Below are 13,968 nucleotides of genomic sequence, written 5' to 3' on the forward strand. Positions count from 1 at the left end.
TGTGTAGGCCAGGCTGGCCTTGAACTCACTATGTAGCCCCAGGCTGGGCTCAAACTAACAGTAATCCTCCAGCCTCAGCCTCCCACCAACCAAGCTATTTCTGTACCTCACTTTGTCTACATATGCTGCCTGTCCACATTGTAGAGTGGGGCTCTGGGAAGTTCTTCTGGCTCTGAGGGCTTAAAACTTCACAAAACCTTTTTTACTCAAATAGTTAATTTAATGTATCAACTTTTTTTCTTGGACAAGGGGTTGAGCTTGGATTCATTAAGATCCAGTTCTTTCTAATTACAAAAACTAGCACTAATAGTCCTGCACATCACATTCTTCCTCCCCTCCTCCCTATCCCGCCTTCCTTTTTTCTTCCATTCCATCTTGGCTTCACAGTCATTGTCAATACCATCTCTGGATGGAAATATGAAGCATGTCAACTTAAGAAACTTTTCCAACTTCCTCCACACTTTGTGGCTTTTAGGACATGTTCTTCGTTGTTCTGCCCATAGGAAGATTTAAATAAAAGTGAAGTTCTAAAAAGGATGCATTCCATTATATGTATCAATAGCATAAATTCCTTAGGCTTCTGGTCAATTGTCAAGCTAATCCTAGATGCCTTTGAGGCACTGATGCAGTATATTTATTCTTTTCATTGTGTGTTGAAAAGTCTATTAAAAGCTAAAAATCACTGAAATCTGAATATCACATGGAGCTCTCTCTTCCCTTTCCTCCCTCACTGGGAAGAATCTATACCACCGGGGAATTTTACACACTTTGGTCGCCTGAGGCAGCAAATTCTTCTGTGCTGTTCTTTTGAGTTGAATAATATTGAGAAGTTAAAGGACACTTCCTTTTATTTATGAACTCCTGAGCTATGGAAAATGAAAATAGTACCAGAAAAAATTGAGTTAAAGCTTTCTCTTTGGGAAATATGATGGTCTTTTTATAATGAACCCTTAATTATGGCTGCCATTAGCTCTTTATTATCTGCTGTTCAATTAACCAGAAATATGTATTACCTGCTACTTTTCCAAATCTATATTGTTATGTCATGACAGGAAATTGTTATAATTCCATCCCATCATATCACCTAGATCACTAAAGTTTAAATTATTTCATGTAGTTGATGCTAAAAAATCTTTTTTTTACATAAAAAGGCTCATTCTTAATTTAGAACACCTTATTCTCTTACTGTACTAAATAATTGCTACAATAGAACCTACTGCCCAAAACAATATTTAACTGTAAGAGGCTAAAAGCTTGGGACCTGCAAACAGACTGCCTGTGTTCAGATCCGAGCTCTATTACTTACTACAGGTAGTAGTTTAGAAAAGTATTTTATCCAGAGGTTCCTTATTTATAAACTGAAGTTATTGATCCTATAAATTTTTGTCAGGATTAAAGATTACATGTCTATGCTATAGTTAGCATATACTAGGTACTCAATAAATATTTATTGAATTATTACCTTTGAATTCTCACATCATTTTCAGCATGGAAATGGTCCAAATTTTACAGAGGGGAAAAACGGATATAAAAATAATTCAATGGCAGCTAACATCAAAAATGAGTCTTCTGGTTTTCAGAAACAAAAACCTATCCAAAATGCAATAAAATTCACAGGCCATTGGCTGAGCTTTTATAGGATAAATGCTCTAAAATTTAAAAAAATCAAGTAGCATCATATTTTACCTGCTATGTTGCTTCTGTTTCTGCTTAGAGACACAATCACTGGATTTAATGAAGAAACGTATGTAAATGCTCTGGGAAGAACTGCAGAATGATCCCTGCTGAACACAGTCACATTCACAGTGTAACCATCTTTCTCCTGAAAAATCAATTTTTAATATCAAATTTCAGGGTTTTTTGAGGAAAGAAAAGTCCCTATAAAATTAGTTGATAAAGGGTTCTATTTGTGACTTACAAGCTTCACACAATCACAAGTGCTTAAATTAGGCAGTTGCTGTGTTGAACAGATGCAGAAGAATCTGTTCTAAAAGGCAAATAAGGATGGTTTGCAATTAACCACCAAATGCTTTTGAAAATAAAAGGCAAGTCCAAATAAATGTCGATACCTAGCTAAACTATCTATCAAGTGTAAGAGTATTTTCAGATATATAAGCACTCAGAAAATCTTCTCCCACTCTTTTGCAGAATGTTTCTGAAGGTTATACTCTCATAGATAGGTAACAATAAAAAGGAAGACATTATGTACTCCAAATAACAGTGAATGTACACATAGGAGGAATCAAAGGAAGTATGAGATGAAATCTATAGAATAAACTTAGAAAATAACCTAGACTGAAGCAGAAAAACAGAGCTTCAAAGAAAAGAGTAGCTTACACAATGGAACTTTTTTAAAAAGTGGTAAATTTCTATAATTAAAAAAAGACATGTTAAGGAAAAAATGAGTTTTTAAATTAATTCTTCAATTTCATTGACTGATATTGGGTTATTTAAAATTATCATACCACAGTGATATATGCATTCCCATGTTTATAGCAGCACAATTTACAATCTTGGAAACAGATCATATGCCCATGAACAGATGAACAGGTAAAGAAAATGTGGCATTCATATACAATAGAGTATTACTCTGCCATAAAGAAAGATAACCTTAAGTTATTTGTAGGAAAATGGATGCACCTCGAGATCACAATCTTAAGTGAAATAACTTGGACACACAGTGGAAATACAGCATTGTTTCGTTTGTGTGAGAAACTCAAAGGGTAAATAGGGAGCATAATGGAGGATCAAAATTGGGAAGTAAGTGAAACACACTCAAACGGGAAGGAGAACAAGGGAGAGGAGAGGAGTGAGGGAGGGAAGGGAAAAGAAAAAAATGAACGGAAGGAAAAAGATGAAAACAAAGCTTCTGTAAATGGGAATGGTGGGGAAGGAAATGGGAAAAAAGAATTAAGGCATGTTATGTACAGGTACAAATTCTCTGTGATGAATGTGATCAATACATAAAACAAATACGTACTAATAAAAGTAAAGCAATAAACAAATAAGTAGAAAAAAAGAACTCCAGGAAAAAAACAAAGAACTACAAAATAAAAAATATTGCCCGATATTGCCAGCATCATTTAAATAATTATAACAATGTAAACATATTTTATTCATTTAACAGAAATTACTTAAATGATAGTCAAAAGAATTAGAAGCGATTGTTTCAAAAAGGAACACTAGAAGGAGAAACGGGGTATAGGAGAATATGTTTGTTATACTATTTTCCTTTGTATTTTTGCATGTATAAAAGTAATACAAAATTAAATTTAATTTAATCAAAATTAAGTTTCCTTTATTTAACGTTTAACTTCTCTATAAAAGAAACTTGAACTGTACAAAATTTACCTATTAAAGTGGCAAATATACACTAAAGTGATAATGTCTGGAATCAAACACTTGCATGAAGATTGTGGGAGTATAAATTGAAAAGGGATTTCAAATAACTGAATGCTACATGTCAAAAGCTTTAGAACTTAGATAAATTTATCCTGAGAAAATAAATGTGCTCATAAATGTAGTTTTTAGGATGATCAAATTATGTTGTTTACAGAGAGAAAATTTAGAAATTACCTAAATTCCCAATAATAGGGAATAGTTGAACAAATTACAGTACAACCATATATTGGAATTGCATGTAGTTTATATAGAAAAGCTAGCTTTTCATAATATTTAGAGAACTAGCTAAGATGAAATTGAAGTGGTCAAAAGGTATTCTGGACCCTATGCAGCAGGGGATCTTTATGTGTTCGGTATACAGCTATCTTCTGGGGCCAAGGGTGTATTAGGAATGCTGTCGACATTGGCGAAAATCCCAAACAGAAAGTGCAGATGCATCTGCATGTGTGATTCTCACCAGTGCACCAGGGAAGGGCCCAATTCAAGTTCCTCAATGGCCCGTGAAATAGAAAAGAAAGGGGAGCTCAGAGACTTGTTTGTTTGTTTGTTTGTTTGTTGAGACAGGGTCTCACTATGTAGTTCAGGCTTGACTTGAACTCACTATGTAGCTCAAGGTGGTCCCAAACTCTCTTGCATCCTCTTGCCTGAGCCTCCCAAGTGCTGAGATTACAGGTGTGTACCACCAAGCTCTGTGTAGGGATTTACCTTTAAGGAGAAAGCAGTAGAGAATAACTAGAAAGAAATTTCATAGGAATCAGACATTCTAGAATTTTCTATGTTCTATCACTCATATCCATGCCAGAAAACAAAATTCTGTCAAAAACTAAGTTGTCATGTGCTTAAGAAAGAAAGACTGCAAGATATATAAATTTTGTAAACCACCACCAAAATGTGTACTGGATGAATTTGTTTATGCTGTGGTATTAATATTCACTGAAAGTATGGACTAGGACAGTGTTAAGATATGATCTACAATGTCTCCCAGAGGTCTGATGCATGCAGATGTGGGGCTTTGGAAGGTGACTGGATCACAAGGAGCTATACTCATCAGTGGGTTAATCTATTGATGAGTTCATAGCTAGGTGTGCAGTTAGGAGGTGGGATCCTGCTTGGAGGAGGTGAGTCACTGGGGCATGACCTGGAAAGATATATTTTTGTCTCCAACCCCTTCTCCCCCTACCTTTAACTGCTCTTTCTCTTTCTCTCTCTGCTTCTGATCACCATGAGGTGAATGGCTTCACTCTGCCATGCCCCTCTGCTGTGATGTCTGTGCCTTGGAGCCAGTTAACCATGGACAGAGCAAAAATAATCCTTTTCTCTTTTAAGTCACGTATGCCAGGTAGTCAGCTAGTAACAAACAAGCTAACTAATAAAAAGACTGACTGGGTTGCTCTGGTTTTAAAGAAATCAACTTGCATTAATTTCAAGCCCCGTAGGTACAGTCTCCCACCTCGTAGCAAAACAGACAATACATATAATAAAAGCACATTGTCTTAATGAGAAGTTCATGTTAGTTAATTCAGTCCTAAGAAGTGATTTTCTGAAAATGTTATATTAATAATGGTTGCCTACCCAGACAGAAAGATATGACCAGAGAAATCCACTTACTCTAGGTGGAACTTTGCACTGAATTCTATGCGAATTTCTTGTAGTGACACTGATGGCACAAGACTGAGATCCAAATAACACAAGGCTAACATCTTCCAAACTAGAGCCTCGGATGGTGGCCCAGAGCCCTCCTGCAACAAAAGTAGCAATTTCATACAGGACCCAAACCCATATAGGTTGAAAAAAATTAATTATCCACAAGAGAGGAAAAAATAAAATTAAATTAAAATACAAAGCTCTTTAGTCAAGACACACAGAAATAGTCAAACTGAGAAAAAAGGCTGAATTGAAATATATAAATTACCATACATAGAGAGGAAAAATAAATAGTGGCCAGAGGGCAGAAGAACTACTAACCTGTAAAAGAAAAACATAAGGATGCACTATTGCCACCAGTTAGGGAAGTGGTCTCTGAAAATTTTTTCTGCTTTAAATTCTAAAACATCATTTCTGCCAGTCCTATAAAATGTATTATTTTTCTGAGAGACCAAGTATAGGAGAGCATGATGGGAGGGTTAAATCGGGTCATTTGTAGTAGTATCTCTAGATCACCAGTCCTCATTTCCACTAGGCCAATAGACCCAATGTTTGACACTCTAACCAATTATGCCTGACATGACCAGCCAAACTATAGTCTTTTCCATGACAAGTGAGTTCATTTCAGAGCTTAAATGACTATTGCCTATTAGAAGAAATAGAAAACAAAGAGCTTTGGAGTCTAGTGTATATGGAATCAGCTACACTGCAGAACTAGATCCCTGTGATTCGCAAGAGCACTAGATTCAGAGGATCAGAAGTCTTGTGCAGATTACCAATCTCTGCAGCCTGGGAAGGTTCCACAGCATCCAGTCTGGGTTCCACATATAAGAGGAGGCCTTCTCCACTGCCATTGACAGCTAGACCAGAGGGTCTCACCAACACTGAAACCTGATGCACTCCCACTGGTAACAGGTCTATCTGACACACCACAGTTGATTGGTTTGAAAAACTAACTTTGCAACTTGTCTTGTTCACCACAACCTGTAAGGACTGGGAATCACCAGAGAAACCAGTTCCAGTAATATAAACCAGTAGGTTGGTTTCACCATCTAAAAGGAAGAAAGAAATTTAGAAACAAAATCATCTCTCAGTGATATAATTTCATGTAAGAGACTACCCTAACATCCAACATTTGGTCTCTTTCAACTTTTCTTCCCAAAATTTAGGGAGTTGAATGCCAACTCAAATATTGGACAACTGCATTTGTTATTATAGTCCACAGCCTCCACTTTAAATTTTCTCAAAGTACTAATGAGAGGTCACTGGGAAAGAAAGAGAAAATCAAAATTGAAAATACTTTAAGGGACAAAGAAAATAAAACACTTGAAGTCATCAAAAAACCTTCTTGCCCCCATTTCAACTAAAAACTATATCTCTTATATGAACCAAACAAAGCACTTTCTGCTGTAGCATTCAGCATCCACTTAAAGAACTATTGCATCTCCTACCCACCCATCACCACTAACATTGTCTCTAACAAGATCACTGAATCTAAAACTGAGGATCAAAGCCAAGTCACAAATCATACCAAGAGAATACCACACAGAATGGACTCTGGGAGTTGATCCTGAGAGGTACTGGAAAGAACAGGAACCCAGACATTGAGCTGGTATGTCATTCACTCGCACAACCACCTAAAAGAAAACAAAAGAATTAAAAGCAAATGCATTCATTTCATATGCACATAGGGGAGCCATAAAATGGTTATAAAGTTTTTCCAAACTAAAATGTGGTAATAATCCACTTATTCTCATTTATTTCTTCCCAGTCATAAACTTTAAATTGTAATGTGTGACTCGAAACAGGTTAAGCTTTCTTAAAATGGTGGTAGAAATGCTAAAATCCATTTATGTAATTAATTAAATACACTAAATTATTTTTCTTTTCTTTTCTTTTTCTTTTGACTTGACATCTCACTATGTTGCCCAAACTGGTCATAAACTCTTGAACTCAGGTGATCCTTCTACCTTAAGTAGCTGGGACTGTAGGTGCATGCTACCACACATGGCAGAATATGCTAAAGTTTAGTAAATTTCCTCTGTCATCTAGAAGTAAATTTCATAAATTTAAACTGCACAACGTCTATTTATCCCTATTTTTTGTTTGCTTGTTTGTTTGTTTTGTTGAGGTTTTTGTTGTTGTTGTTGTTTCCAGGGATCGAACTCCAGGCCTTGCACTTGCAAGGCAGGCAGCAGAACCACTGAGCTAAATCCCCAGCCCTATCCCTCTATTTTCAGTTAAGTCATTCCAACTCTATTTTCACCATCTCATGTGGAACACCCTTTCTTTGCTAGTAAAGTTCAATAAAATAGAGACCTTCCTTCACCTTTACCACTTGAATACTTGAATATATAGCTAAAGACCAAAGCGTATTTGGACAATTTGATTTGGGAGCTTTTTGTTTTAAAGAGACAAATCCCTAAGAAAACACTGTATGTCTTTCCCTTTTACAAGAACTAATGTTATCTCAAACAATACTCAGAAATGAGGAAAGTGAAAAATACACAACTCAATTGAATCTCTACATATAAAAAAGAGTTAAAAACCCACATACAATATTTATGACAGTGTTTCCTTATGAAAGGAAGAGATAGCTGAATTGCTTAAATAATAAATAACACTTTAATTCATCCATGTTTTATTTTTCATAAAGAGTAAACTAAAAGTAAAAATTTGTATTTTTTATAAAAAGTACTAATATATTAGAACACTGAAAACTGCTAATCCTCAATTTGAGTACCCATGTGTCAGTCATTAACTAAAAACTAGTATTCCTTACATTTTTATATTTTAAATTTTTCTCAAATTAAAATCAGATACTATAACAGAAATATGGGTAGATGGAAAAGGGAAAAGGATCTTTTAAAGACAAAAGGTGTTGACTTTTCCCATTGATTTTCCAATGTCACTGTGTGGAACCACAAATTATATTTAGCTATAGAGGTTCTCTATTTTTTGCACCATAATAATAACATCAATAATTACAATATTCCTGTTACAAGGCATTTATATTATTTTCATAGTGCTTTATATACCCTGTGGAAGTTAGAAAGAGGACAACCATAATTGCCCCCATTCTACCAGGCAGAAAAATCTAAATTACTGGCCTACATTACAAATCAGTGAGATAGACTGGAAGCTAATGCCTGTACTTTGGGCAGCCCATCCACTCACCTGAGTATGCTGGTGAGCAACAGCCAACATATCTCCAAATATGGGTCCAAGGAAAACTCCACCATCATACACCACACGAATGGCTACAGAAGGATTCATCCCAGTAAGATTTTGGTCAGAAACCTAGGACGGGTACATTTCCAGTAAACTGTCATGAAAGAGAAATCTATTCTTGATTAAAATAATTGATAAGGGCTTTTGCACATTGTGCTTGAAACACATCAGAGAGCTATAAAGTACAATTGAAAGTGACAAAAATTGAAATGTAGAAAACAAAAAGTAAGTAATAACTAATGGAAGCACCAGGAAATTAGCAGGGTATTTATTACAAGGGAAAGGCCAAAAGAGACATAACATGCCAATCTTCTAAGTCTTGAGCTATTTTGATTCATATGCTTCTCTACTTTATATATTTTGAATTGAACATATTGAAATAAAATATGAGTAAACAATGCTTTGAGATAACAACAAAGACTGCCATGCTTCCTCCATCTCCACCCTAGGATTTAGTTTGAAAACCAGATGACCTATAATACCACATAACTAGGATAAAATTTCATCTTGGGGCTCATTTATAACAATCAAATGCTAGATGATCATTAGATTATTTTTAAAAGCCCTAAATATGCAAGAGCGTCTGGTTTTATCATTATCCAAAGACAGCAAACTCTTTTCTAAACTTCCTTATGGTATGCCATCTGCCTCTATGATTATCGAAGTCAGTCACATCTGCTTAAATTATCCAATAACAGATGTGGAATTACTGTGTGGCGGACACTGACCTATCCACAACTTCGCTATCCACACTGAGTTAGGAAAGGAGACCTTGGGGAATGAAATCCAAAGTATGTGTTGAAAACTTCTAGAAAGAAAGATCCTAAATTCCTTTTACTTGACCATTCCTACAAAATGAATAATCCATGACAGTTTTCACTCATATAATTCTGTTTTTCTTTACAGCCATATTTCTCCAGGTTAGCAAATCCACCAAAGGGACACCATACGTACCTCAATAAAATTGGGCAAGTCCCCGACCTGGGTGGACCAGGAAAGGGTCCATCCATGTTCATAGCAAGAGATTAGATCCTCCTTTACAGTGAAGTCACTGACACTGAGGTATCTAGATGTGAAGTCATCGGCATTGTCCTGAAAGAGCTTGTAAAGGTGACCAGCAGAAATGTGCACAGGGACATCTGTTATGGAAAGTTTTATTACAGAAAATATAAGGCACTAATTAAACCATCTTACAGAGTCTCATCAGGGATAACCGAACAAAACCTGGGTTGTCTGCTTGAAGGAGACTGTCAAGGTCAAAATATAACTCCAAGAGAACCTTCAGCCCTAGTTCCACTTTCCCCCAAGGCAAACACAAGCAGATGCCCACATTTTTACACTGGAATACCCTGTCCTCAGTATCACATCACAGAACAAGCAGAGAAAACAGTATGTCAGACAAAACAATCCCAACTGTCAACTCGAAATGTAAACTTCAGACACCTTTGTAATGGCTGAAAGTCCAATTAAATCTGGCTTTTCCCTGGAAAAATTTACCCAGCCCTATGAACTGAGGAAACTTGGCCAGTGTTCACAAGGAGTAGGGAGGCACAAAGCAGCTGACACCCATAAAACTTAGCCAACCCAGCTGAGGAATGTTGGCATTTAACTTTGGTTTCTCTATTAGAATTTCCTTTAAGCCCAACCACCTGCTTCCCCATTCCACATCCCCACAGAGAAAAAAACAAAGCGATGTGTTTGAACCCTGCTTCATGCTTTACCAAAAGTTTCCATTTCATTAGCTACTCCCAACAGCTCTGTGAGGTGGGTCATTTGGGTACCCTAATGCCGACTTTACAGATGAAGAAAATTAAACCTAACGATATTCAAAAGCTCACAAAGCCAATACAACAGGTTTAGAATAAAGCCCAAGTTGCTTTCTACCTACTCCAGAGCTCCCTTCTTGAATTTTCACACTGCCCTGAAAGGTTAATAAAGTACTACTATATTTCTGCAACGCAAACAAAAGTCTCATCATTTAAAAAACACTTTTCTATAGTTATCCATAATTTGGGTCATCACCTTTTCAAAAAGCCAGGTAAGGCTGACTTTCCTTGAGTTTTGTAGGCAGTGGTGTGAGGAACTTTAGCAATAAAGCTTGGTACCAGAAAATCTCTACAGATCATCTGTCTTGTTTGTGAGAAGAGACGCAGAGCCCAGTGGTGGGCTTCAGGGAGGCAGAGCACATTGGCACTTGCTCATTTATCAGACTCCAAAAGCTGAGGGGCCTTCAACTTGTCCTAAGGTTCCCTACACTTTTAAAAACACCCCTCTGTGTCTCCTACTCAAGAAGATCCCCTGCAAGCCTAGTCCGTCTGCTGGGGGCAGGGGGATTTGGATCATGTACCAACCTTCACACTCCTAAGTTCCCCTCAGCCCTCTTTCTGATTCTCCAATGTTTCTATCAAATAAGTAACATATTGTTATCACTTCTAATCCTTATCCTCTGTTAAAATATGGGTATTGTTGAAGTTTTGTTTTTGTTTGGGGTACTGGGAATCGAACTCGGGACCTTGAGCTTGTGAGGCAGGCGGAGGAACCACTGAGCTAAATCCTGGGCCCATATTGTTGAAGATTTTAAAACACTGTGATAATTTCAATTTGCACCCTCTTCCTACATTTGCAGAAACCACTGAAATCCTCAGCAGTATATGGTGTCACCAATGAGGTTAACTCTGAGCACACTGCTACCATTGATCTTAGTCTAGAAAATCCTGGAGAGAAGAGGACTGACATGAGATTCACACACACACACACACACACGTTGAGACCCCTGTTGTCAACTATTTATGTGGCCTTTGGGCAAGTCTCAATGTAGCTGGTTAAATGGTGGCCCCCAGGAGACATGCCTATGTCCTAATCCTCAGAACATATGAATGTTACCTTATAAGGCAAAAGAACGACTACTTCCTTATGTGGCAAAGGATGTAGTTAAGGATCTTGGGAGCATCCTGGGCTATCCAGAAGGCCACAAATTAATCATATATATCCTTAGAAGAGAGTCAGGGAAAGTTTCACAAAGGACAGATGCAGAGGGTGGGAACATAGCCACAAAATGCCAGCACCAAGCAGCAGCCAGAAGAGGCAGGAAACTGGTCCTTCCCTAGAGCCTGCTGGAGGGAGGGTGGCCCCACCAACAACTTGATTATGGGCTACTGGACATCAGAACTGGAAAGGTATAAATTTCTGCAGTTTATGTCTCCAATTTTGTCATAATTTATTATGACAGTCCCAGGAACCTAATCCACTCAATTTCCATAAGTACAAAATTTAAAGGCTGGGATTATAAATATGTAAATCCCTTTCCAGATCTTCAATTTTCAAAGACCATTTTCAGATACTGGAAAATAAACAAAATAAATTGAAAACTGTCACCCTATCAGACAACTTCATAGGACTTTGTTTGCCTGAGAATGCCCCTAGATATGCAAACAAGAACTGTTGCGCCTTTACCAGGAATCACTGTGTTAGAAAGTTGGATGCGAAAGTGTCCTCCCAAAGGTGGACTTGTCTTCTGCAGTCTTTGTGTTGTCACCTGAACCAGTCCAGAGTCTTCTGTTCCTTCAGTGGGCACGGAGCTGCAGTGTGTCAAAAACAAAACATTAACCACAGTAGCCATCAAGATGTGCCAATCCAAATATATCATAGCTCCATTTCAAAGGCCAGTTCATCACCCTTGCTTCCAGGCCATGAGCCCAAGCTCCCAAATATTGGGTGTCCTTCTCCTGTCACAGCAGAAAAAGTATAGTAGAAATATAAGGATTCTTTAAGAGCATCTTCCCTTCACTAAACACTGATTCTGAGAGCACAGAGATACAGAGCAATAAGTGACTTCAGCCACCACAGCTCTGGTTCTGCAGAGCTGAAAGAGTACTTGGTTTTCTCTAGTCCCACTTACCTATTCAAAAAAAAGTTAGTGTTTCCTGGTGCACAGGTACTGCCTCACCCAGTACCTCCAGCTAAAGCATGGCCCCTCTCACTAACTGCATTCTTATATAGTTCCCCTGTACAGACACTGCCTGCCCCATCCGGATTTTCATATAAGTGGGTCCAATAAATGGCGACACAGCATGAGGTGGAATACTATTTGGCCACTGCTGTGGTCTGAATGTTTGTGTTCCCCACAATCCACATGTTGAATTCCTAATCCCGAGGTGATGGCATTCTGAGGTAAGACCTTTGGAGGAGTGATTGGATTCTGAGGACAGAACCTCAGGAATGAGATTAGTGTCCTTATAAAATAGGCTCCAGGAGGGATCCTCTTCTCTTCTACCATGTGAGGACAATGAGAAGGTGCGATCTATGAGCTGGGAAATGGGCCCTCCCCAAACACTGGCTCTGCTAGAGCCTTGGTACTGGACTTTCCAGCCTCCAGAGCTGGGAGAAATAAGTATGTGTTGTTGATAAAATACCTCATCTATGCTGCTTTGTTCTAGAAAAGTAGACAGGGAAGCCATTAGAAATCATTTCAGCAGGAGATTTAATGAATTTGGGAAACAGTCAACCTATGCCATTAGGTGAAAAGGATATGTTACACATATAACATGTAATATATAATCCCAATATAAGGTTTAAAAAGCTAATATGTATATTATACAGACCAAATATGTTAACAGACATCATCCCAGCATTGGGACTATCACTTTTTATCTTTTATCTGTTTATTTATGTTTTTCAAATTTTCAACAATGGATATATACAGTTTCTGTCACAAGTATTATTTAAACACTGCATATTGATATGCAACCTAAACACAGAAAGGAATGACAAAGTGGCACTGCCTGGGTTGGACTACATGCTCAAGAAAATCCAATCTAGAGAATGTTCTGCCTGGCTTAGGCCAGGGGCTTCCAGAGGAGCCAAGGTACTTGCGGAAAACTCAGAAGGGAAGGTTGGTAGGACCACTCTAAGTGCAAACCTGTTCAAAGTAACCTAAATTAACCTCTGCCATTTCAGATTTAATAACTTTGCCATTTAGAGCAAGCCAGTATGGTAGCTTCTTCTCTACCACTGAAGTTTTCTCACTTCTTCATTCTATCCATGGTTTTTGCATCTTTCCTGACCATAGGGTCACAAAACAAACACTAAGTCAATAAAAGTGGAACACAGATTCAAGCTTTCTTTACATGCCGTTAATACACTAACCAGCATGTTGTAGGTATGAGAACTCATTTGAAATAGGAGAAAGGAAAAGGGATGGGGGAGCATACACACACGCACGCACACACACACACACACACACACACAAACAGTGCATATGTAAAAAGAACCGCATCTCAATTTTTCCCATACTACTTGGGTTTAAGTGAAAAATTAAAGGAACAAATTAAAACATCCATGTGTTCCAGGACTTTAAGCAATCTGATCCTTAGTTACTGCTTTGCACTCTATGGCTAGAAATGTTTGAAAATCCAACCTTATGGGGCTCTAGTGCCATCTGGTGGTGAGTTCTCAAAATGCTTATTTTTGTTTCTTAGATTATAGTGTTTCATTTCACTTCACAGAATTTCAACAAGATCAATATATGGGAAGTGGAATGAGGGGAATAAATAGAAAATAGTGTTAATGTAAAGCTCTCAACAACATAAAAATCAACATTCTTAATAAATTCAATAGAAATTAGTTCTCAAATGTAGTCCCCACTGTAGCATAATTAGTATCAACAGGGAAATCATTAAAACTGAAAATTCT

The 13,968-nt window shown here is 37.5% G+C and overlaps 1 protein-coding gene across 15 annotated transcripts in view; it reads right to left on the reverse strand.

Moving 5' to 3' along the window:
- Pkhd1 (PKHD1 ciliary IPT domain containing fibrocystin/polyductin) overlaps positions 1–13,968 on the reverse strand; it is a 513,180-nt gene that overhangs the window by 432,399 nt on the left and 66,813 nt on the right. For 14 of the 15 annotated variants that reach the window (XR_015441583.1, XM_087188168.1, XM_087188167.1 and 11 more), the window contains 7 exons: positions 11,731–11,855; positions 9,232–9,416; positions 8,224–8,346; positions 6,578–6,683; positions 5,823–6,098; positions 5,011–5,141; positions 1,687–1,822 (listed from right to left, as the gene is read on the reverse strand). Coding sequence is in view for 14 of the 15 variants with exons in the window: in XM_087188168.1 (XP_087044294.1) it covers positions 1,687–1,822; positions 5,011–5,141; positions 5,823–6,098; positions 6,578–6,683; positions 8,224–8,346; positions 9,232–9,416; positions 11,731–11,855 (1,082 nt within the window). In the remaining variant the exon portion in view is untranslated. Of the gene's footprint in view, positions 1–1,686; positions 1,823–5,010; positions 5,142–5,822; positions 6,099–6,577; positions 6,684–8,223; positions 8,347–9,231; positions 11,660–11,730; positions 11,856–13,968 lie in introns of those variants that run through there. The other variant, XM_087188170.1, reaches the window with a different exon arrangement.

The sequence above is a fragment of the Heterocephalus glaber genome, unplaced genomic scaffold (assembly GCF_053883595.1).
Source record: "Heterocephalus glaber isolate CG9 unplaced genomic scaffold, H.glaber_assembly_v1.0 deba00001523, whole genome shotgun sequence".
In the NCBI taxonomy this organism is placed as follows: domain Eukaryota; kingdom Metazoa; phylum Chordata; class Mammalia; order Rodentia; family Bathyergidae; genus Heterocephalus; species Heterocephalus glaber.